Here is a 25,040-nt window from a genome sequence, read left to right on the forward strand (position 1 = left end):
CTTTTCCCTGGATTAACAGCATATTAAGTTTTGATAGCTGGGTTTTTCATTGCTTTGGTCATTGGATGTGATTTATTGCCAGAATAACCATCACCCTGATGAAGACGATTGAATTTTGTGTGTAATTTGAATCTTTTAAAGACCCACAGATGTTTTAAAATTACTGGTTTATTTTGGTTTTATTGGTTTTGAAAGACAGGCAAATACTGGTGAGTGTCCGTGCTTGAGTGTCTTCCTATTGTCCCCTAAGGAGGGATCTGTGACCAAGGGAGCCATTCACATGGCTGCTGCTGGTACTGTAGGAAGCTGTGGAATACGGGGAACACTGCATGGCTAAACTGAACATGTTGTGGTATAACGAGGAACTCTTGATGCTGGAAACTCCCCTCTTCCAAGTGAAGGAATTTATCATCTGTAATTTCCGGAAGATTTATTTCCAATTACTTCATTAGCCATTGCCGATTGCATCAGGGTCATAGGGTCAGGTGGGAGAGACAGAGCATGTGTTGTGGCCTAGTTAGTAGACACACAGAGAGGACGGATACAGAAGGATATGTGCACCCTTCCCGGAGCTGCTTCTTTGTTTTGTTCCCCTGAAGACCCATAATGACTGACAGTGGATATAAATTTGTGGACTTACTTTGGAGTGGACTGGCATCAGTATGAAGAGGTAGGATGGGAGTGTTCTGAGATGTATATTGACATGTGTAGTCTCAATGATATTTACCATGTGTAGGGTTGGTCCAGCGTGCATTGCCATAATAGCGGTAATACGAGTCATATTCACCGAGATGCAGAGAGGTGCTGCAGCAGGCATTGTAATACTGTAATACGTTTCCAGCTTGATCCATTCTCTTCATTATTTATTGATTGTTAAGGGTTTGTGTGATTGTGTTGCATGCTGCTTTCACACTGTAGGATTGCCAGGATGTGAGGTACAGTCATTGTCAGCTGTGTCTTACTGGCGGTGACATGGTGACATATAGCAGGTTCACGCTCAGACCTTTTGTTTAGCTGATAGCACATGTTCAGCATCCCTGATACCATCATAGAGATGAGGGAGAGGATGACATGGATGCCAATTTAAACTCATAGTCTCTATGAACTTTAACCTCAAACTGTGCCTATACAATTGCATTAGAAATGGGAAAATATTCATCAAAATTTGGATATATAGACAAAAACATATATTTCCATTGAATAGATCCATTTTCACCAAAAACAGATAAGAGGAAATGTAATGATGGTAATTTGGAAATCTGCTGTCGGCGGTATGTGACATTAAAGCTTCACTCTTATATAGTGTCATATTATCTTTTTCAGAATGCATCATGATTTTAAGTATTTAGTTGACTACTAATTTTATGATGAAAGTACTACTTACGATCCTTGAAACTACTATTTGGGACACTCTATTGGTGGTATCTCTGCATGGAGAGCTAGGGAACATACTGGATCAATGGCTGACCAAACACCTCCCCAGGTGCCTTTACATGGAGCTGTGAGTTAATTATTCACCAGCTAGGCTACACATAGCCACATTAACCGGACCATCCAACTCCGTCTTGCTTTGTGCTTGTTGAACAATAATCATATTTCAGACAGTGATGGAATGTTTTTTCCTGTAAATCTCATATTTGAGGATGATGAGGGTGTTCAAATAATCTTGATGCTTGTGACAAGATTGCTTTTGAATGTCATAAGAAACATCAAAGTGGACATATTAGCTTTATACTGCATCAACCAGACTGCTATATTGAATACTGATGAGTTTTGTTGTTTGAAGCATTGAAATAGAATATCAGTGCCATTAAATCTGTCATTAACCTATGCGTGGAAATAGCATTCTGAGTAGCTCTAATTGAGTGAATGATGTTATTTTTGAAATGCTTGATAAGTTCTTTGACCAGTTTGAATTGTACACTGGAAACAATGGTTAATAAGCAGGCTATGTGCACCCTGATCAGAGCATGCATCAAGCAAAATCGATGTGCACACGTGCAAGCATGCATGTGTGTAGCTGGGTGTGTTAAGGTGTGTCCTTGGTTGATCCACGCATCAGATTAGATGATAGAAGATAACATTCAACCAAGTGACTACACTTGGAAATGCAGGCAGAGTTTCTAACTGCACAACTACCCATATGAATAGTCAAGTGGGCCTGAAATATTATTTGTTTGTTGTTTAGCACCACAGTACTGCTATAGGATATTTGCATGTAAATATTTCAATCCGGCAGCCAAATGATTGCTATTTTGAGCATATCCTGTACTATTGGAGTATAGCATGCAGGTAACCGAATCTCATCAGCATGAGATGTAGTGCAACTTGGAATCTCTTGAGTGAGTGAGTGAGTGAGTGAGTGAGTGAGTGAGTGAGTGAGTGAGTGATAATTCATGCTTGGGTCAATCAGTATGTAAGCCTGGACCAGTTGTTGATTGCATGAGTGATGATGCACAATGATGAGTGAGTGAGTGAGTTTAGTTCTATGCCACACACAGTAATATTCTAGCTACATGTCGGCAGCCCACTTCTAGTGTAAATAATTGAGTCTGAACCAGACAGTCCACTGACCAATGTCATGAGCATCAATCTACACAATTGGAATACGATGACATGTGTTAACCAAGTCAATGAGTCTGACCACCGGATCTGGTTAGTCACCTCTTAGGACAAGCATGATGCCTGAGACACTGTGAGTCAGGGAGTTGGGAGGGGAAGGGTAACTTGAGGAGGTGTTTTTCTGCCTTCTCCTTCACAATCCCATCACTTCCCCATGGTGTCATGCTCTCCATCCACAGATGTGCCTGTCATTAACCTTAGGGTCCTGTAACTTACACCTTGTATTCTCTCATAAATTGACTTCTTACTCCTGTTATATAACTCTTTAGGTACTTCTATTTCAGACACAAAATGTTAGTCTATGTAGAGAGTCTTCATTACTGGAGTTGTTATCGAGACTCTGCAACCCCGGAAGCATTGTACGAGCTTGTTGACTTAACCTAGGATACGCTCACTATAACAGGAAGTGAAGGTCAAGTGGCTGGCAAGAGACTGCCTGCTTTTGTAACAGTGAATAACAATGCTTATCATTATTTGTCACTTTGTTTTTCCTTTAGAACATAATTAACCATTTCACCCGGAAATTAAAATGATTGTCTTGTGATGGTTGTCTTCATTGTCTTGTTGGGGAGCGAGGGATGTTTGTCAGGTTTTGTCTTCAGAACTGAAAGTAGTCAATGATGATTTGTAGGCCAGTAATGAGATTTGTCTTCAGAACTGATGTTTTATCTTCAGAGTAAGTGAGTGAACGAGTTTGGTTTTACACCGCTTCTAGCAGTATTCCAGCTATATCACCTGGGGACACCTGAAATGGGATTCACACACTGTAGCCATGTGGAAAACTGAACCCGGGTCTTTGACAGGATGAGCCAAAGCTTTAACCACTAAGTTACCTCAACCCCACTTTATCTTCAGAATTGATCATGATAGTGCTTGATGGTTAATGGAGGTAGGGTGAGCTTTTTGCGAAGATTCAAACATTCTTTATCAGGTTTATTAAACTGACCTAATCAACAATAATCTGACAGTGATTGTTTTTCAGTAACTGTCAGTAGGATTTCTTGCCCTTGTTTCAACTTTGCCTTGATAATTTGTATTGCCTTGATGTTAGTTATTATGGGAGTATTAATTATAGTTTCTGGGAGTCATCATGACACCCTGGTGCCATGAAAGGGAGTCATTGACATATTTTTTGGAGTCAGATGTGCAGTTTTTTGCATCAAGGCAAAATCTGTCTTTAGATTAGCATTCAATAGTAGTATTCAATACAAGATATTCTTGTATTATTGTTGAATCGTAGAGTTGTGGGGAAGGAAATGCTGAACACTTGATGTTATCAGTAATTGCCTTGGATTCATAAGCACAATCTTGATGATACTGTTGCTGTCTAAGAATATCATTTTTATGATAACAGAACTGGGCTGGTCACTTCTATTTAAGAACCAATGAAGTATGACAAAGACTGCTCACACTTACAATGGACATTGTGGACGTCTGTCTCGAAGCTATATCCGTTATATGAATACAACTAACTGTCAACATTGCCAAGAAAAAGTCAGCATAGTCAAACCATAGACATATTTGAGTGCATAACTGTTTTCTTACTATTTGATTGGGCACAGTGGAGTAGCTTAGTGTTTCAGAGTTCGATCATTACACCATAGACCTGGGTTTGATTCCCCACATCACCACAATGTGTAAAGCCCATTTCTGGTGTCTCCAGCCATGCTGTTGCTGGAATGTTACTAAAAGTGGCATAAAACTAAACTCACTCAACTTATTGACAGACAAACTCATGCTAATGTTATGGTCAGAATCATACAATGGAGTTTACCTTTATCAGATATTCTTTAAGATTGTGGCAGTGTGTTTCCTACTTTCATTTGTGTAATCAAGATTATCATTGCTTGAAAATTACTTGTAGTGTTGTTATTTTGTTGGCACTACAGCAATGTCTTCCATGTTGCTTGTCTCACAGTTCACACTGAGACTGGGAGATGATGATGCTGCTTGGAGGACAGCCAAACACATTTGTGAATCAACTTGTGAAGGAACTTGTATCATGTAGGGGTCAAGTCTCTTAAACCCTTGCACTGCCATGTAGTCTATTACCTGAGCATTCAAGAAATACTTGCAAGTAATGTGTTTATCCTTCATGGATATAGCCCGTCTCTCCTACTAGTGGTTGTGTTGCATACTCAACTCGGCCACCTCAAGGAACTGTAAGATCCCATAACTTGACCAAGTTTTGTTGTGATCTAATGATCTAATCCGGGAGATCACAGACTCAAAATATGCACAGCTTCTTCTGGATATGAATTCATTAAATCTGCATGTTGAATAAAACAGCATGTTGATCTATGGGCCCTCAACTCTTGGATTACTGTGGATTCAGTAACAACAAGCCCGGGTCCCCTGGTGTTCCTGTATTTGTCAGAAGGTACAGATACTTGACATTTTGGTTCCTGAGAATGTCATTGCATGAGTTCAGGAAGCAGCTGCACTAGACTCTGCAGACCTTGTGTGTGAGGCATCAGGACAGTGTGGAGGCATGGAGAACTTTCACATTGTAGAATTAACCATTTCCATGTGTGATGAAACAGTAGCATCCAATGATATTATACTCCAGGGTTCCACTTCAAAAGGGTTATGCAGCATGTGAGGTATAATAGTGTTATGCCAAAGCAAGATTGTGAGATATGGGGAACACTATTACTTTAGTCAGCCTCTCTAGGGTTAACATCACAGACTGGATTGCCTTTCATGCGGGTTGCATAACTGATGCACGAAACATGTGAGATTTGTCTGGTGGAGTAGGGGAACATGGAGAAGGGGAGGGGAGATTTAAGGATGGGGTATTTAGGAGTGTAAGTTGGACTGGTTGTGGAACATGAAAATGCGAAGTGGGGTTTGGTAAAGTGTCCAGCAGGTGAGGGTATGTGTTTGGGGTAGAGAGACAGACCCACAGATGAAGGGGTGGGGTATGATGTGAAGAGTTTGCATGTGCTATGGGGGTGGAGAGGTCGAGGTGTGGAACTGAGCAAAGGATTGACTGACTCATTTATGTAGTTACAACAGTATCATGTTTACGTGTGTACAAACACAAGGCAGATGGAGAATATATGGTGATAACTGTGATACCAGTTGTAAGGAAAAAGGGAGCTGTTGTTTGACTGAAGGGACTGAAGGTGGAACATTACAGGGGGACGATAACAATGATAACATGGTTGAGGTAGAATAAGAATGTGGATATATCAAAGGAATTGTCTGTAGGCAGTTAATAAAGGACAATTTTGTAGAACATACATCTTTTGGTTGATGAGAAGTGAAAATTCAGCAACTGTTACTGGTGAAACCACATGTAAGTCAAGGTGATGTGAAGGATTCTGAAGGATTCACAGGTTAAGTGTTTACTGGTTATGTAAAGTCATCTGCGTTGTTCTGGCGAATGCATCAGGCATGTGTGGAACTGCTTGTCCTACATAGCCAGGATAAGACACAAGGTGATGTTGGTCAGACAATACTGCACCGATGCGATACCGCACTTTCTTACCCTCTGTAACAGAAGTATTTACAACTATCACATTAATTAGTTCTACAGCTCTTGACTTCATTATACTCAAGGTCACGTCTCCTTTTTTCTGGTACAAATGTGTTCCACCATCTCTGTCCTACAGTTTAAACACTCAGCTGTCAGGAGCGGTGATGTAGTCTGGTGGTTAAGTGTTAGCTTGTCACTCTGAAGGCCTTGGTTTGATTCCCCATGTGGTGACACATGTGAGGCCCGTTTCTGGCAACCCTTCTGTGTTGTTGCTGAAGTATTGCTAAAAACGACATAAAACTGTACTCAGTCACTCAATCAGTCAGATGTTTGTAGTGATGGATTGGCTAAGTATACCAAGGTATACATACTAAAGTTTCTATATTCTAGATTTCAACATGTGCCTTTTAGGGGAATTTAAACAAAATTAAAATTATTTTGCTGCCTTTTAACTCCAACAGGTCTAAAATTTTTGTGATTGTTGGTTATAACCACATCAATCAACCTCATAGAGATGTGAGGCCTTTCACAGAACTCACAAGCACATACACTTTATCATTCATGCTTGGTACAGTGTCTTAAGCCTATTTCTGGTGTCCCCCACCATGATATTGCTGGAATGTTGCTAAAAGTGGTGCGAAACCCAACTCACTCACTCACTCACTCTTTCACTACTATTCACACCTTGTATGATAGCTGTGTCCAGTTCTGCGATGTACCATTTATTTTTTTGTAATATGTCAAATGGAAAACACAGACTGTGGACTTGCTGAGTCATTTCCATGCAGGTGAAAAAACCCCGAATTTTTTAATATTATTTGCCAAGGGACAGTACATGAATAGAAAGAATGGGATTTTACCCCCAGGCAATATGTTCTACATGATTTATGGACATGTTAAACTGAAGTTTCAGCTGGGATTTTTTGTAATTTTTCAGACGATGCCTTGTCTGGTCTGTTTCATGTCGCTGTATATACACCACATGCATCTAGGTCTGCTTTGCTAGTTCCTGTGAGAGGCATAACTAGGCTTTACAGTGTTGCTATGCATATACAGGCGCAACTAGGCCTTGTGAAGTGTTGCTATGCACGTAGAGACATAACTAGGCCTTGTCTACCAGTTGCTATGCACGTAGAGGCGTTACCTAAGATGGCATCACATGCCACAAGCATGTGACAAAATATTTGGCTGTTGGTGAATCAAAGACAAGTTGACCTTTTCAGATGTTTAAGATGTTCATGATGTAGATTCAATTGTCTTGTGTGAGCTGAAGAAGACGTAAATGTCATCTGCTCGTTGTTGGTCTGAAGAGGATGTGCAACAGGGTTGTTATGTGACAGTACATCAGATGCCATGATGCAGTGTTATGATACCATTTAAATACAAGTAGTTAGTAACACATGGAGAACAGCTGCTGAGCATTGACCATACTCTGAAGTATTTCTTACTTCTTCAGTGCAACGAAAGCAAAATCTTTGGATTTCATTTGAGAAATAGATGTATGCAAAATAGTGTAGTTGAAAACTTGAATTGTTTGCTGAAATAGTTTGGTTTATCATTCTAAGATAGTGAATTTTGTTAATGTTTTAAATATTGTCAGTAATTCTCTTGCTGATCATGTGTTAATGTACATATTCAGTTGATAGGTTGACACCGAAGTTCCCATCAGTGACGTCTCAATATATCATTACTTTTGAAAGTTAGTTGATAATGGACATACAGAGTAATCTTTTGAGTGGTGATGAAATATATGTCACCACACTAAATAAGTCTCCTTGTTGACCTGGGGAAATTGATGGTTTCTGTGAAAGCAGTTCGAGGTTAGAATAGGTTCCATGTAGTTAACACTGGTTTTGAGATTTGGTCGATGGCTGGTCTGTCACACACACCCTAAAGAGAATGTATCCAAGAAAGTGCACGCAAAAAAATGTTGCAAATCTTTCCACAGAAAATGAGGAAAGTCTTGGGGCTCTTTTTCACTAAGTTGCATACAAATCACCACTGAAGAAGTGCAAGTAGTCTTTCTGATATGTTGTAAAAAGAATAAGAAAAGTTGTTATTATATATGAATATATCATATATTTATGTTGTATCAACTTCTTAATCCCTTTCATGTCCAGTACTTTCTCGGCAACACACAGGCTACTGTATGCAACTATAAAATTATTGAGTAAAATGTGGTTTATTTATAACTGTTTCCTGACATTTATGAACCAATACCGATAACTAAGATATTGATGACAATATCAGAGACAGCTACTTTTGTTTCATATCACATATGTTGTTATATAGAACCAGTTTCAAGATATTTTGGAAATTCAGTTTATATTTTTGTGTACTACAGTCTCTAGGCAACAATCAGACAAACTGACACAGCTATCACAGAGGAACATGCTTTAAGTGTCATATATATGTGTGTGTGAACAAGGATTGATTGATTAAGGCTTGAACAGAAATATCACAACCATTGCTTGATTTTTGAAGGAAATACTACATACAACTGGCACATTGTCACAAGGTTTGACTAAAAACAGGTTTTAGATATTTATAAATCATGGCTGATATAAAGGAAGACTTAAACGAGTATATGAGTGTTCCTAGTGGTGTATCAGTGCCCTCCATACCTATACAAGCTGAGATAGCACTTAAACATATCAGTGTTGGGGATATTCCTGGAGGTGTTGATAGCTGTGTTTGTAGAAGGATATGGCTGTCATGTACATTTTGAAACTGATGGAAATTTGTTTCATGGGAGGTTATTGTGCTGAGCAACCTGCATCCTTGACGTTTAACTGCATCTGACAGAGGGTGTTGTTCCTTGAAGGTGAACTTGATGATGGTTGCACTTTCCACCTTGTCAAATTCTGGATTTACCAAAGTGGTAAACACCTCTGAATTGAACAGCCTATGTTCCTGACGATTTGCTGGATCCTTGAGGTTCAACTTGGTCTGTACATGATGAGAGATGGTGTTCCAGTTGTTCATTGTTTAGTCATAGCAAGATTTTGTAAAGTTCGGTCAGGGTTGGAAACTTAAGCTTCTCATCAGTAGATCTTGTCTGAAGGTGGTCCGATTATCCTTTCTCTGTCCACCTTGTCAAGTACTTCTTAATTGTGTCCATTATATCTAAGAATCCATCCAGCTTGATCATGCACTCACTGATCTGAACACATAACACAAGCAGTCTGTGTTCATTCTGTCAGTATCCTGTGGAACAGCTTTTTTACTCAAGTTTGGTATGTCTTGCCTCAGCGCTAGGTTCAGTTCACAGTTGATCATTGTTCATTAGATCCTCTTAAATTTTAGTAATATTTTGTTTGTACAGCCAATGAATTTAAGTGTGGATCTAATATGAGTCTACAATCTCAAGTCAGCCATGTGTTGCAGTCAGTTTCAGTATATGGAAGATTCGTGCCCAGCAAATGTCTTCCATGTTCACAACTGATGTACTTATGGTATGTAGATGTGTATATCAAACTGATATCAATACATCGAATGTCTTCCATGTTCACAACTGATGTACTTACGGTATGTAGATGTGTATATCAAACTGATATCAATACATCGAATATCTTCCATGTTCACAACTGATGTACTTATGGTATGTAGATGTGTATATCAAACTGATATCAATACATCGAATGTCTTCCATGTTCACAACTGATGTACTTACGGTATGTAGATGTGTATATCAAACTGATATCAATACATCGAATGTCTTCCATGTTCACAACTGATGTACTTACGGTATGTAGATGTGTATATCAAACTGATATCAATACATCAAATGTCTTCCATGTTCACAACTGATGTACTTATGGTATGTAGATGTGTATATCAAACTGATATCAATACATCGAATGTCTTCCATGTTCACAACTGATGTACTTACGGTATGTAGATGTGTATATCAAACTGATATCAATACATCGAATGTCTTCCATGTTCACAACTGATGTACTTACGGTATGTAGATGTGTATATCAAACTGATATCAATACATCGAATGTCTTCCATGTTCACAACTGATGTACTTATGGTATGTAGATGTGTATATCAAACTGATATCAATACATCAAATAATTACTCCTTGAAGACCCTGACCTGTTCCAAAGACCCTTCACAAGTACATAGCCCTCTGTACAAGGTTGTATATTTATGCACAGTATAATCAAAAGCTGTTGTTTCTGTCCTACCTGTTGAAGGGGAACATTTAAGCAAACACATCCTACTCAAGCAGTGAGCCTGTAAAAGTCCTTCCTCTTTAATCAATGTTTAAATGTCGCTGATCTGCTATTGTCGTGAGTTTCTGTGAAATCGATGCCTGTCTGCTGGGCTGAAGAAATGAGGACTGCAGCACCGATCTCCATCTTATGCCAGACGTTTTATTTAGATTGCAGCTCATTGGGAATTTAATCTCTGAATCCATTTGAATTCAGCAACATTTGTTTTGCCAAGTTTATCTCAGAAACTGTTTCCTTTGTGACTTTGTTTTATGGCAGCGTGTCCAGGGATATTGACTAACACTTTGTCAGGAATATATTTAATTGTCGTAGAACAAGTAATTTGATATAAATTCAAAATGAACCCCAGGGGGATGGGAGATTCAGATTATAAGGAAATCTAGAATTGTTTCACTTAGAATTTAGTATTTACTGCCGTTCAGGGACAATGAGACACGCTATCAGTGTTGTAACTGTCCTGTATGTATTTGAACAAAGAACTTATTTAACCTTTTCTTTTCATGTAGACACATGTAAGCCTAACTGCATGAATTGTTTCATTTGGTCATAGGTTGAGATTCGGTTATTTATGACATGATGTGTAAGTAGACAGTGGGGGAGCCTAGTGGTTAGGCATCTGCTCATCACACCGAAGACTCAAGTTCATTTCCCCAAATGGGTACAATGTGTGGAGCCTGTGTCTGGTGTTCCTCGCCGTGATACTGCTGGAATATTGCTAAAAGCGGCGTAAAACAGAACTCACTCACTCTTGACTAGGACACACACATGTCTAAGATCAGCAGCATGACCACTGGTAATGCAGTTTGACCTGATGCTGTGAACATCTTTCGGGGCTCATGGTAGCATCCTGTTTCATTCAATTGCAACAATTGGTCATGGTTTATCTATATATTGATCTGTGTCACTGTTGTTTGCCTTCTATTGATTGTTTGATCCTTTGGTGGACAATGTGATGGTCATTTTATTGTTGTCTCTTTGTTTGACAGAAATGTGCCACTAACAGAAGAAGATGCTCCGCAGCGCAAGTCAAGTGCCGGCACCATCCGCTCCGAGGGCGGAGCCAGCCAGTACTATGCCAAGGTGAGTGTCACTCATTCACTAGGTCACTAGAACAGTGATACCATGGATATGGCTCTTTTGACTCCAAGCTTGTACTCTGCACCATCGTTGTAACAATACAGTTGCTCCGTATAGTTGCTGCTAAATATATCACACTCGGATATGCATTCATATACCCTAATATCATACACAAATGATTCACAAATAATCAATTGTGTCCCATCCCTATGAAGATACAGGTACTGAGACCACTGCTTTTCCATCAATGGCAATTCCCACAAACCATTTTACTGTTACCATATTTTTTCACTTAATTACTTTGAACATGTAGCATTATTGTGAGACTTCACAGTTTATCCAAATGTTTAAACTCACTTTGAGAAGAAGTCAAGAACCATAGCCTCTATTTCATTTCCAACACTGCTTGTAGATCTGGATTGCAGTTGGCCTTCAGGATCAGTTGGTCAGTTGGTCAGGCTTGCGGACTTGGTTGACACATGTCATCGTTTCCCAGTTATATAGATTGATGTTCATGACTGCTGCCATGTAGCTGGAATATTGCCAAGTGCGATATTAAACGACCAACTAAAGTTTCAGTCAGTGACAGCTGTATCTCACTTTTGAAGTCAGTGTCAGTGGACACACAAAGTCGCCATCAAGTAGGATACTAGTGAGTACAGCATTAAACAACAAAAAGTCCAACACTGCTTAAAGTAAAGTTCATCTGGTGGGATGCAGTGAACCTTTTAATGGGTACAGTACAGGGTACAGTATCTAGAAGCGCAGCGCATCACAGCTGCAACAGTGATGCAGCCTCAATAAATTCATCACAGGATATTTATGTAGCGTACATATCCATGCAACTAGTGCTTTATCAAGGCGCTGGTATTTTTTCCTTCAATCATTGGATGTCGTCGATCTCAACAGAACTGTGTATTATCAATCTCAACTCCTTTGGGAGTATTTCTTGCTGCCTCTAGGCACCCTGAGTTTATTGTGGCTTTCTCATCCAAAAGAGGTACCCATTCACAGCTGGGTGGACTGGAACACATAGTCACAGTACTTAGTCCAAGTTCACGGTATGTTGCTGTACCTGCAACCAGATGTTGGCAGGTATTCATGTGGCCACCATCTGGTCATACACCAATGGATTCACAGGTTCTTTTAAGTGCACAGGGTTGTGTACTGTACACTAGGGACAACACAGAAAGAGTCTGCACACAAAGTGTACTCCAAGGGTTTTACACCCGGTCAGAGGTGGGTTCAATCCTGACACCTCAACTTCGCTTGATCACTAGCCTGGTGCTGTATCCAGCTGACCCACCATGCCCTTAAATAAAAAACTGCTGACAGTTGAATAATCAGGTTGCAAGGTGGCCGTGATTGCATCACATCTCCTGAGTTAGTGCAGACTGTCAAATAAACCATGCAATAAACACACAATCAAACAGAGGTGACTGTCCTGGGTACCAAACATGATTGTCTCTGTCCCAAACCACCATCAAAGCAAGTCAGACCAGATCCGTACTGTAGCAGGTAGGAAGGAATCTGCCTGCTTCCATTTTTTGTTAGTTGTTGAAAAAATAGAGCACTTCATGAAAGGAGAGTGTGTCCCTTCCACATTTTAAAATTCCATAGCAGGTGACCTACTGCCAAAATGTTTTAGATGTTTTAGCAGGGTATTGACTGGTGCTGTCACTGTAAGCTGAAATAACATAAGGGCAATTCTTGGGAAAGTTAAAATAAGGGGAATTGTGAGTGGATGTTGTGTTATTGAATAATTTTCAGTCATGATCCCTTGTAACACAAAGCATTTTTTGCGATTTTTTTTATGCACTAGGTTTATTTTGCTGCATTTCAGTTTTACAAAAGCACATCGATACATATTTGTTTATATAATTTAATTTGAAAAAAGTGTCAGATTGCCCTGTACCTGAATGCTCTGAAATTTGAATGCTAGTGGTTGACATCATAAAGGCATACAGGTCACTCTGACTGATGTCTTGGAGTAATAGGATTTGCATTTGGAATGCTGACTTCGAGAGTTGAAAGAGTATTTCAGCATTCCCATGATCACAGGAACTCACATTCCTATCAGTTGACACTGTCAAAGCATTTGCTAGGGGCTGCCTTTCTGTCAGATGGAGGTAGTCTAATGGTTAAAGTGTTCACTGAAGACCTGGCTTTGATTCCTCACGTGGGCATGTTTAGCCAATTTCTGGTGTTCTCTCTGGCCCCCCCACCCCCCCACCACCCCATGATACTACTGGAATGTTGCATAAAACAAACTCACTCATTTATTCTGTCAGATAGAAATTTTTGGTGTTATCCAAGTTTTCATCAGATTTACTTTCAGAGATATGCTTTGAAGCATTTACAGAAAACCATTGCACTTTGGGAATGGCCTAAGATCATTTTCATCCTTGTCCATCCTGAAGTGACATTGTCTTGTAAAGTTTTTGTAACTAGTTTCCAGTCATGGATAAATTTGCTTGTAGAATGAACATGTCAGGTTGGAAGTGGATTGAGGCTAATTACATGGCAATATTTTTACAGCAATCTGGTTTCTCCTTGTATCAGTGTTAATGTCTGAGGATGAGACCACGCCTGAAGTAATGGCCGTGCTAGTGGAGTTAGACAGTTGTTGGCACTAACATTTACTGTGGCCAGCTTCAGGCTGGCTAATTGGGTGGTCTGTCAGAACTGCCCACATTTCCATAACACTGTCCACCATCCCATCTAGACTTGAAGCTCTTTAGTTTACATCTATATTTGCTGCTATTCAGTATGCATCTTTCCTTGCTGCTCTGCAGTTTATAATCTCTCATTTTTGTGTGGAAACAGCAGAGTTATGTCCCTTATCAGCATCTGATGATTATGTGCTCTCGTCCCGAATATAATCCTTGAAATCAGTGCTGGTGTTTCACAACATGGTAGCATCTATAGTGCGTGGCAGTTTTAGTTGATCGCTACAGCATGCCTCTTTCTTCCCAGTTGTGATATCACATAGGGCATAGGCCACAGTTCGATGTCCAGGATTTTGTCCTGCTGTAGTAATGTCAGTTTGCTGGTGAGCATCATTTCATATCAGTTTGTTAGGCATTGTGTCATTTCTGAGCATGGTGTCATTTCAACTTGCTGTTCAGAATCATATCATCTGAATTTGCTTTTGGGATTTTGGTTATTCCAGTTTGCTGTCAAGCTTTTGGTCATTCCAGTTTGCTTTTGAGGTTTGGGTTGTTACAGTTTGCTGTTGAACTTTGGATCATTCCAGTATAGTCTTGACATTTGTGTCATTCTGGTTAGTGATCGAAATTTGATCCTTCACCAAGCTTTGTTTGTCAGTACATAGTCTGCTGTCTCTATGGTCAGATCACAGGTTCATCAAGAATGTTTCTGCTGTTACCTGTGAGTTTCCCAGAAGTCTCAGACTGACAGGCCATGATGCATGATGGTACTGAAACTCTGTTTAACCTTGGTCACCCATGACGGTTTCAGCCACAGAATCATGAACACTTGTTTTATCAAGTGTCAGCCACCAAGCTATAAGCTGCCCTGGTTGATTTCTACTTTGTGAGGATGGTGAGATAGCTTAGTGGTAAAGGTGTTCGCTCATCATTCTGAAAACCTGGGTTCTATGGCCACATGGTTACATTGTGTGAAATCCATTTCTGGTATCTCGGTCCATGATATTGCTGGAATATTCCTATAGCGTAAAACCAAACTCACTTATTGTAGATGTTGAGGATATGTTGATTAAATGAGGCTGCTACATGTGACCCCGCAACTTTCCCCCATTCCACTTCATGAGTCACTCTGCTGGCTCCATCTTGCACAGTGTTGAGTAGTGATGTCCATCAGTGAAACTCTGAGTCTTGTCAATCTGTCATCAGTTGCTGTCAGATCCCATCACCACTCACTGTAGCATGATGATCTGTCATACCCCTTGTAGTGTTATTGTGTTGCTGGCTGAATATCTCATCAAGACTATAATGACATTTACAGTTCTATGACTAACTTATACTTAGTATAAGTGTGAGGGATAAGTGTTGTGAGGGACTGAGTGAATATGGTTTTGTGGCACTTTAGCAATATTCCAGCAATATCATGACTGGTTACACCACAATTGTACATTGTGCCCATGTGGGGAATCGAACCCAGGTTTCAGTATGATCAGCAGAGGCTTTAACCACTACACTACTCCCCACCCCTGAGGATGCAGTGTAACTGCTTTAAGGGAAAAACTCATCACTGTCCATGGAGAAAATTGTGTGTGTAAAATCTGTTGTCAGTTGTCAGAACAAATTTTCTGTGTTACCAGTATGTTTGACACTGATCCTGTTGTCAAGTCCTAGACAGGTACAAGGCTCATTCAGAAAGTGACATGATCTGTTGTTCCTTTTGTCTGGGTATTGCAGTAGAATATGGCACCTATGAGTACTAAGCTAGATGACCACTAGGAAGACTCATGTCTGCATTCAGTCTCACATCTGTAGGCACAAGACCTGTGAAGATCCGGGTTTATGAGAATTTGTCTTCAGCAACACATTCTTGTTGTAAGAGACTACTTACAGGATCGGGTGGTCAGGCTCGTCGACTTGGTTGACACAGGTCATCGGATCCCAATTTGCACAGATCGTTGTTCATGGTGTTGATCAATGGATTATCTGGTCCAGACTTGATTAGTTACAGACCATTGCCACATGGCTGGAATATTGCTGAATATGGCAATAAACATCAAACTAAACAGTAAACTACAGGTACAGGAGGCAAATGCCATCAGGATCATGTGACCACGCTGTACCTTGTAGTATCCCAATCAAATGGTCTTATGTTCATGATGTTACTCGCTGGATTGTCTGGTCAAGGATGAGTATTTTACAGAGAAACAGTGTTGTTGAGTGTGGCATTACACAACAAACTAAAGAAAGTGTTTTCTGTAGGTTCATAGGTGATCTTGACACTTTCCACAACAGGGAATTGATGAATTTATTTAGTCACAGACTATATATGGAAACTGTGCCAAAATGTGTTGAGTCGACTTGCATATTATATCCTACTAAACAATAATCCTTGAATAAAGACAGTACAATCACAGTTAACTTTCGAGTCAGCGTCATGGTGAGACGTTCTATTCAGCTTATGTCTATATTCTGTTCCTGCCGGGTCTGAGCCCTGTTACATGAACGTCTGTGGAATAAATGGTAGGCAAGCAGGGTTAATCCTGAGTCCACATGTGACTGGTGTACTTGACTGGTGCATGACACAATGCATTATGTGTGGGTATTAACCCTATAATACATGGTTCATCACACAGTGGGCATGCATGTCTCACAAGGAGATATATACTTTGCTACCTCTGTCGTACACAACAGCCGGTGTTATAGCCACACAGATAATTATTTATCCCCTGGCAGCATGCTCCCTGTTAGCCCATGGGTCCGTATGGAGTAATGACAAGCTCTTGCTGTGGTGCTGATGCTGGATGTGTCTCAGGTATGGGCAACAAGTTCTTAAGTACTTGTACTGAATCTTCACACAGCTCCTACGTAGTGATATGACTTTTTGACTGAAGAATTGTTAAAGGTATGTACAGAGTATGTTTCTAGCGACCAACCCACACTTTCAGTCATTTTCAGTCATGTATAGATGTGTACAGGTGTTATACGGCCTGGACATAGCTTAGTGGAGGTTATATTTATGGTTAAAATCAATAACTGTGACATTATTTAGTGTGGGACGATATGCCCACACACTTTGACAAAGCTTTAGACATAGGAGACAGTAGATATATCCAGGCATTTAGTTGATATAGAAATTGAACTCCTTACTGATGTAATAGTGAGTGAATTTGGTCTTACACCGCATGTAGCACTATTCCAGCAACCTCATCTCAGGGGGCATTAGGAATGCAAATGCCATGTCTTTAGCATTACGAGAGAACAGGGCTACCACTAGGCTACCCCACCACCCTTAATTTAATAAGCCTTGCTAGTTGTTAGGACTTAGTATAAAACTGTAGCTAAGGTGGAACAAGAAAATACTACATCACTGGAAATCATTAACTTTAAGGGGCAGTGTTCATTCCAGTTGGGACAAGGTGTGGCCAAGCCATCACCCAGACTTTGCTGATATATTGAAAACTGGAATAATATCATCAAGTGAAGGATCACAAATGTTGTTTTAAAGGTGAATGTTTAGGTTATCCAATATCTTTTGTGTGGGAATCCATGCACGTAACTCATATTTCTTGCGTCATTAATGAAATGGATGCAGCAATACCATGGTGTAGAAGAATGCTGATGACGTATGTGAACGTGATGGGGAGACTGTGGCCCTCCCTGAGTTTCGTCATCATCGTGAAACTAGACTCACTTTATGAAGCCTGAAGCCTCTCGCCTCATGGCCTGCCACTGTATAAGCTTGCTGATTCTGGAAGCGCAGTTCTCGATGTACTCATGCTTGAAGCTTTTAGTGTTGTGTCAATCAGTCAGTATGGAAGGAAGGCGAGCTAAGCGGACCAAGCCCCCAAAAGGGCAATAGATTGATGTTGATGGAGCTAATGGCTATAATGCTTGACCACTGCTCAATCACATGACATGTGGGGGTCATTACGACGTGTATCTCACTGGATGTGCTATGCTTATCATGGATGGAAAGAACATGGAGTGATATAATGCTGGGACAGGTACTGTGTCTGTAAAGTTGTAATATCTTTAGATCACATGTCTTGAGTTTATAAATGTAGATACGATTGTTTAACATGGCTGTTCTAGTCATTGCACTGAATGACCCCTTGCTGTAACATGCTCAGAGCTATATTCCCCTCAGGGTTCATTGTAGGGGGTTAGCATTTGAAACTGCTTTGCATTAATAGGTCTCACTCACTGAGGTCATACCCATGATTGTCTGCAAGCGATCATATCTACATGCCGATCACTGCTTTTGTTTTGAGTAACTTGTTTGCCTAGTGCAGTCATGGTTATTTTTAGATGGCATATACTGTTACTGATTGGTGATACTGACAACAATCGGTCTCCCCTGTAGCACAAGACACATCATGCAATCTAAATGTTTGTGACTGGGCCTTTTTTATTATTTCCCTTGACCCCATATTATGTTCTTCACCGATCTTCATTGTTCTTCATCGTTCTTCATAGCGTTCATCATGTCTGTCATCAGATTACCTGTGTCCATGATGCAGCAGTTAATTGTCTTTTGTGGTGGATAACTGTTTTTATCTTACCTCACACATAAACGTCATTTTCTGATTGGCTACTTAAATTCAATTATTTTTAGTGTACCCCACTTACAAGCAAGGTACATTGCGATATACCCTGCTGCCAATAGCAACTCATTCGGTGCTTCATGGTAGAAGGAACATAAACAGACACTCAGGGTGCATCAACCCATGAACAACATGTAATGTATACGTAGAGTGTGAGAGTGATTTTCATCTTGCATGTATCAGGGAGCGTGTCGGCATTCCTACCACCTGCAGTGTATTGGCAACAGGTGGCTTGTACACTGTGGGACAGTTGGGCTGTAACAGAGTGGTGTAACTGTAAAGAACGTGCAGGAGATCAATAGTGTAGACTACCCCAAACCGACACATACACATACACATACTTAATCATTCGATCACCAGTCCACTATCCTTCTCAGTCAGTCAGTCACTCACAGAAAAAACTTGTCCCAGCCAACTCCTTTGCAGGGTGCACCAGGGTGGTAGGGTAGCCCATTGGAGAAAGCATTAGTTATGTGAAAACCTGGGTTCAGTTTCCCACAGTGTCTGAAGCCCATTTCTTGTGTCTGTCACATGCAAGTCTAGAATATGTATCAAGTCTAGATTACCCAGTTTCTGAAAATGAAGAAAGGCTACAAGCTCTCTTCATGTTATTTTACGATTATAATAAGGCCCGTCAGTAGGACACTCACACACGGCGAAACCTTAGTAATTCTGGAACAAACAATGTTTCATATCTTATCGAATTTGTCTCATGATTGTCAGTTTACAGAAAAGAGCTGATAATCTGTCCGCAAATAACAAATTTCTGATCTAACCATCCTCAAATTAACCAACTATTGCAGCTGACTACAGCTGTGACAGCCAAATACACAAAGTCTCAATAGTCCGGTCTAGTAAAGTCATAGTTGGAGGTCATGCAACTTTGAACCAAAACTAGTTGTTGAATATATGCTTGTCACCGTAAATAAGCCAGTCTCTCATATTGTAATGTTGTCATGTGCAAAGGGACCAAGGAACCAGTTCAGTACGAGAAGTAGCACATAGTGAGACTTACGTTTTTTTCTGTAAAATATGTTCAATTCAGAGACTAGATGTTAGTCTAACTGATGCAAACAAAACCGCCTCAGCAATCTGCTGTTGCCTTGTGACTAGTTTCACAAAGTAATCATAGTGCTACAACTGTCATAAGTCTTATGTTAAAGTATGGCAGTTACAATATATCTTGCAATCACTCTGTGACAAGGTTGCCCAGGTGAGCTACAGCAGCCATGGCTGTGAGTGTTGCTGGAAGGGAGAGCTAGATGGGTTGTACATCTGGTGGCACACATCTCACAGATGGTGATGGCTGGGTTGAGCGAAAGGGGGATGGTGCTGGAGACGCTGCTGCTGTTGTTGTTGTAGTTAGAGGCCATTATGCACACTGTACTGGAAGATCTCTGAAGCCGAGGTAATTCAAGACCAGCTACTCTGTGAAATTGGTTTAGCATCACAGGGTGACATTATCATTAAAGGACCTCTTTTGCCTGAAAATTTAAACACGGTATTGTTTGTGAAAATTAGTTCTGAGAGTTACAAGGATGTTCATGACAACTTCCAATAGCATTATTTTTTCAACTTCAGCAATTTTTCACCAAGTACGCATTTGTTTTAAGGGATCAGAAACAGATACTTGTGAAATGTTTGCAAGCAATTGGTGGGGAGGGACAGGAGTGGGTATAAGTAGAAATCCACATGATCAGTGTTATGATGGTGTGATGGAGGAGAATGGATTTATAGTGATACTGTGATGGAGTGGATGATGATGATGATGATGATGGTGATGACGACGACGACATTTATGGGTGTATTGATGATGAGGATGGATGGATGATGATGGTGGATTATGTATGAATGGTGGTAGTGTGTGTGGTATTTGAGATGATGAGGATGAGGATGATAGCAGTAGTAGTATAGGACATAGGCAGTTGATTTATTTTTGTAAGGCTGCATATTGAGTACAAGCCAAGTGAGTGCTAGGTTGGGCACATCCCAGGGAAGTGTTTACATGAAGCTGCCTGCCATACAGCCAGCCTATCACTCAATCCAGGGTTAGAACACCAGGCTGTTCCTCTCTCCTCCCTTTGGTACTGTTGTTTTCACTTAGAAAACCCACAGGTCAAGGTTACCTGGAAGAACCCGTGTCTTCAACAACACACTTAAAGAACCATCTCGTTCTCAACATTGGATTAACAAAAATGATCGATTGATACACCCAAAGAAAAAGTATCTGTAGTTGTTATGATAAACAAACATTTCTATCACTATAATTGGGCAGTAGGGTATAGCCCAGAGGGCAAAGTGTTGGCCTGTAGCTGTATCAACTAGAGTTTGATTCCTGATCTCGGAAATACTTTCACAAACTACATAAGAGCTTTACTCACTCTGATATGGAAACTATGTACAGGAGTAGATACTGGGTTCAGCTCCCCACATGGGTGTAATGTGTTAAGTCCATTTCTGGTGTTCTGGCAACAAGAATTCCGTACACTGACAAAGATAGTGAATATATATGTTTTGTATGTAGAGAACATCAGCATTGGTGTAAGTACATGGTATCAAGTGATCTATGCTTGTGATGATGAGGTCCTTTATTAACCAACACTTGTCTACAGTGTTCGAGCAGACTTTGAAACACTGACATTTGGACAATTTACCCATAAAGAAATTAAATTCATTTTAGCCTTCAAAAGGACCTAATTGAAAGTGATGTTCCCTAGACAAGTCTTATATTACGAAAAGAAAGTGTCTAGATGTGAATTTGTGGTATTAATTCTTTACACAAAAAAAAAAACTTGCAATGATGTCAAAAAATCACCATCACTAACCAAACAGAGATGAAGTTATTTCCTTCTGATGGTCAGTCACACTTTTGACCACCCATGTGAGTATTCAAGTACTTATGTATGATATTTATTTCTAGGATTCCTTAAAAATGTTGATTGAGCCTTTAAAAGCCTTAGAGAAGGACCTCAAATTTGATGATGGATAATCTGTATGAATCCTGGCCAAGCAGCTCTTTGAGACACAAATACATGAAAGTCTATGTAGCTGTGATGAGGACTACCTCTGATTGAAGTCAGTTCCTTTCAGAAACAGGCTAGATCTAGAGGTCCTCCAGTTGATGTGTGTGGAGAAAGGGGAGGTAATAACAACTTCCTCTTTGAAAAGTCTTGCATCAGTCAAGTCACTTCAAGCCTACTTTTCATCAGTAACCAAACTATTTTAGTTATACATATGTAGGTTGTCAGGGCAACGCTCTTGAATTTGAGAATTTGCCAGGTCCACATTACTGGGGATTAGCAACAAATACATCAGCTTAGTTTTAATGTTAGAGTTTAAGACTGGTTGGTCTGTTGTGTAACACTGCACTCAGCAGTATTGAAGCCTTATGGCAGCAGTAGGTAAAGACTAGAAAATCCAGTGATCAGCATCATGAGTTTCATTCTGCACATTTGGGATGCAATTACATGTGTCAACCAAGTCTTCGAGCCTAACCACCCAGTCCCATTAGTCACCTCTTACAACAAGCACAGGCTACTGAAGACCAGTTTTCACAGAGATCTTCATGAATATTGGAGTATAAGATGTAATCATAGAACAGTAATCATCGGTATTTATTTCTTTATGTTTACTTTGTTTTCGTTTTATTCTGACAGCAGTGTAATCAAACAAGATAAATATCATTATTGTTATCTTGCTCTTTTACTTTTCTTTGAAGGTCAGCCAAGGTTCATGATTTCTTTGAATGCCTGACCTCTCTTGAAAATTACTGTTTTGGCTGTAAGTCACTTATAATTGTACTTACTTATGTTCTCTTCCTATAGATTATAGTTGTTAGGTAAACACTATGCCTTGGAAGAAATGCAAGTTGTCATTTCCACCCTCTTTACTTTTATAAAAACAAATAAGGTTATGTAATAGAGATATATTTGGTGTGTTTTTATCAGGAGCAGTTCTAAAGAGTATAATTACCATCATTAAACACAACAGACTTAGTGACTCATTAAACATATTTTCTGGGGTTTTTTTTATAAAAACAGCTGTAAAAACTGAATAAGACACAAAAAACTCTGTGGTTTATTTTTTATCTCCAGTTCAAATGATTACATAAACATTGAAACGTCAATTGGAGCGTTGTGTGTCCAGATAGAGAGCTGGCCGTTACATGGAAGAGCTGGAATACAACAGAAGATGAAACTATCAGCATACCAATCTGACAAGACTCTCTATCCATGCAAATATTTCACAGTTTCCTTCACTCAAACGACCCCCATTTCAGATCAAACAAACAGATGAAGTCTTTCTCTCTGACACCAGCCCTGCTTCTAGCAATGCAACAACACAAATGCATAGTGTTCCATGTTGGTACTGATGACCTCACAACTGCTTCACATTATGTAAACATGTTATGACCCTTGGTTAAATTGAACTGGAAATGAAACAATGTGTTTTTTGTACCTGATTTGCTGTATCTAGTGGTTGTGATTATTTCAGTAAAAAGTTCATCTGTAACAGTTTTTCTGTTCGGGGGTGGGGGGGGGGTTCATTTCCTAATAAAATGAAAGAGGTATTGTGAGTGACATTTTTTAGGGAACTGGAAATGTGTGTGTTTGAAATTTGTAGATTATGACTTTTAGTCATTCTGCATTTTGTCACAAAGTTTAAGCATTTATCTTTCAAGAAAATGTAGATTATGAGTATGTGTTCCAGTTCACCCAGCTGCAAATGGGGACCTTATGAGGATGAGGCTGTTTGAGAACTCTCTGTGCATGGCCGCATGAGTTGAATACTCCCAAGGGAGTTTACAGTATAGTTTATAATATAATTGGTTAACAGAATGTCAGAAAAAAGGCATCTGTTGATGAAGGGAACAGTCGTGCTTTGTGCTATATAAATATCCTATCCTATTCTATCCTATCCAAGCATACATGCTGCCATGTAAATTAGCTGACAGTGGCATAAAACAATGCACTTATATCAGATGCACCATGGGTCAGGATAATCATCTTGATACACTCCTGAGAGTACAGGCTTGCCAGGAGGGCATGATTCATCTCCTCTGTTAACCACAGCCAAGGATAGCAGAGAGGGAAATATTTCCCTCTGTTAGACACATCATCACATTCAAGTCTCTCTGTTCCGCAGAATTAGCACTCGCTTTATATAGCGGAACTATGCTGTGTAAAAGTTCTGGCATGAGGAGCCCAAACAGATGACACATCTCGGTCACTACCATAGGGCAGGTATTTGACAGACTGGCCTACCCATACCCTTGGTTGTTGTCAGAACGGACGACTGACAACTTACATCGTACACTCACCTTGAAGAAGAGGTGGGGCAGCCTAGTGCCTAACGTGTCCACTTGTCATGCTGATCACCCAGGTTCTATTCCCCACATAACCACATAAGTATAATGTGTGAAGCCCATTTCTGGTGTCCACTACCATGATGCTTCTGGAATATTACTAAAAGCAGCGTGAAACTATACTCGCTCTTGTCGAACCAAACTCCCTCAGTGTAGGTGTTACATATTCTCTTGTATGGTTATAATGCATTCCTCTTCATCCAGCCATTTCTATGGTTTAATATAACTTCTCTGTCTCTCTATTCCATTAAACCCTGATAAGATATGTCCCAGAACACTGTTGCCTGTCATTAGAAGCAAATGAGTAGATCAGAAGATCTGGATCTGTTACACAGCCAGTCGTTGGTCTTCATACACCAAGAGCATTTGATGTTGTTTGTAACATTGACCACTGGGATGTCTGGCCCATTTAACTTAACATCATACTGTGTCAGTATCCTTACCACTCACTCCCTCACCCACCCACTCACTCACTCATTGTCCGGGTCCATTATTTGTTTGGCTATTTTGCAGCCATGTGTATCTCGTGGAGTAGAACATGAACGGTAATGGATTGTGACCGTTCGTTTAGACAGCTGCAGTATCATTACAAACCATCCTGTATCCAAGGCATGAAATGAAGCTGTGGACTTAGCAGGATAGCTGTGGAACTATTCTGATACTATGTGCTGAAAGTAATTGCCACTCATTTGATTCTAGACCTGCCTCATAGCCAGGTCCATTTGTCTCTGTTCACAACTATAGGCAGTGATTGCATTCCAGCATTTCCATTGACCTGATCTTAGTGTATCACTCCGAGATTATAAAGGTCTTGGAGAACCAATTCCAACCACTGATTCCATGGTATATTGTGTGATATGGCTGATATACTCCACATGATACATTCTGTATTCCCCGGGCAGACAGAGATCTCAGCACAATCATGTATGTAATGGTAAGCTATACAAGTTTAATGTTTGTCCACGCCTAGGATATAATATG

General features: G+C 40.1%; 1 protein-coding gene across 8 annotated transcripts in view; it reads left to right on the forward strand.

The window, feature by feature from the left end:
* Window positions 1-25,040, forward strand: part of LOC137288891 (uncharacterized) — a 148,297-nt gene that overhangs the window by 92,898 nt on the left and 30,359 nt on the right. For 7 of the 8 annotated variants that reach the window (XM_067820822.1, XM_067820819.1, XM_067820820.1 and 4 more), the window contains one exon: window positions 11,334-11,427. In XM_067820822.1, coding sequence (XP_067676923.1) covers window positions 11,334-11,427 — 94 coding nt within the window. Of the gene's footprint in view, window positions 1-519; window positions 671-11,333; window positions 11,428-25,040 lie in introns of those variants that run through there. The other variant, XM_067820827.1, reaches the window with a different exon arrangement.

The sequence above is a fragment of the Haliotis asinina genome, chromosome 1 (assembly GCF_037392515.1).
Source record: "Haliotis asinina isolate JCU_RB_2024 chromosome 1, JCU_Hal_asi_v2, whole genome shotgun sequence".
NCBI lineage: Eukaryota > Metazoa > Mollusca > Gastropoda > Lepetellida > Haliotidae > Haliotis > Haliotis asinina.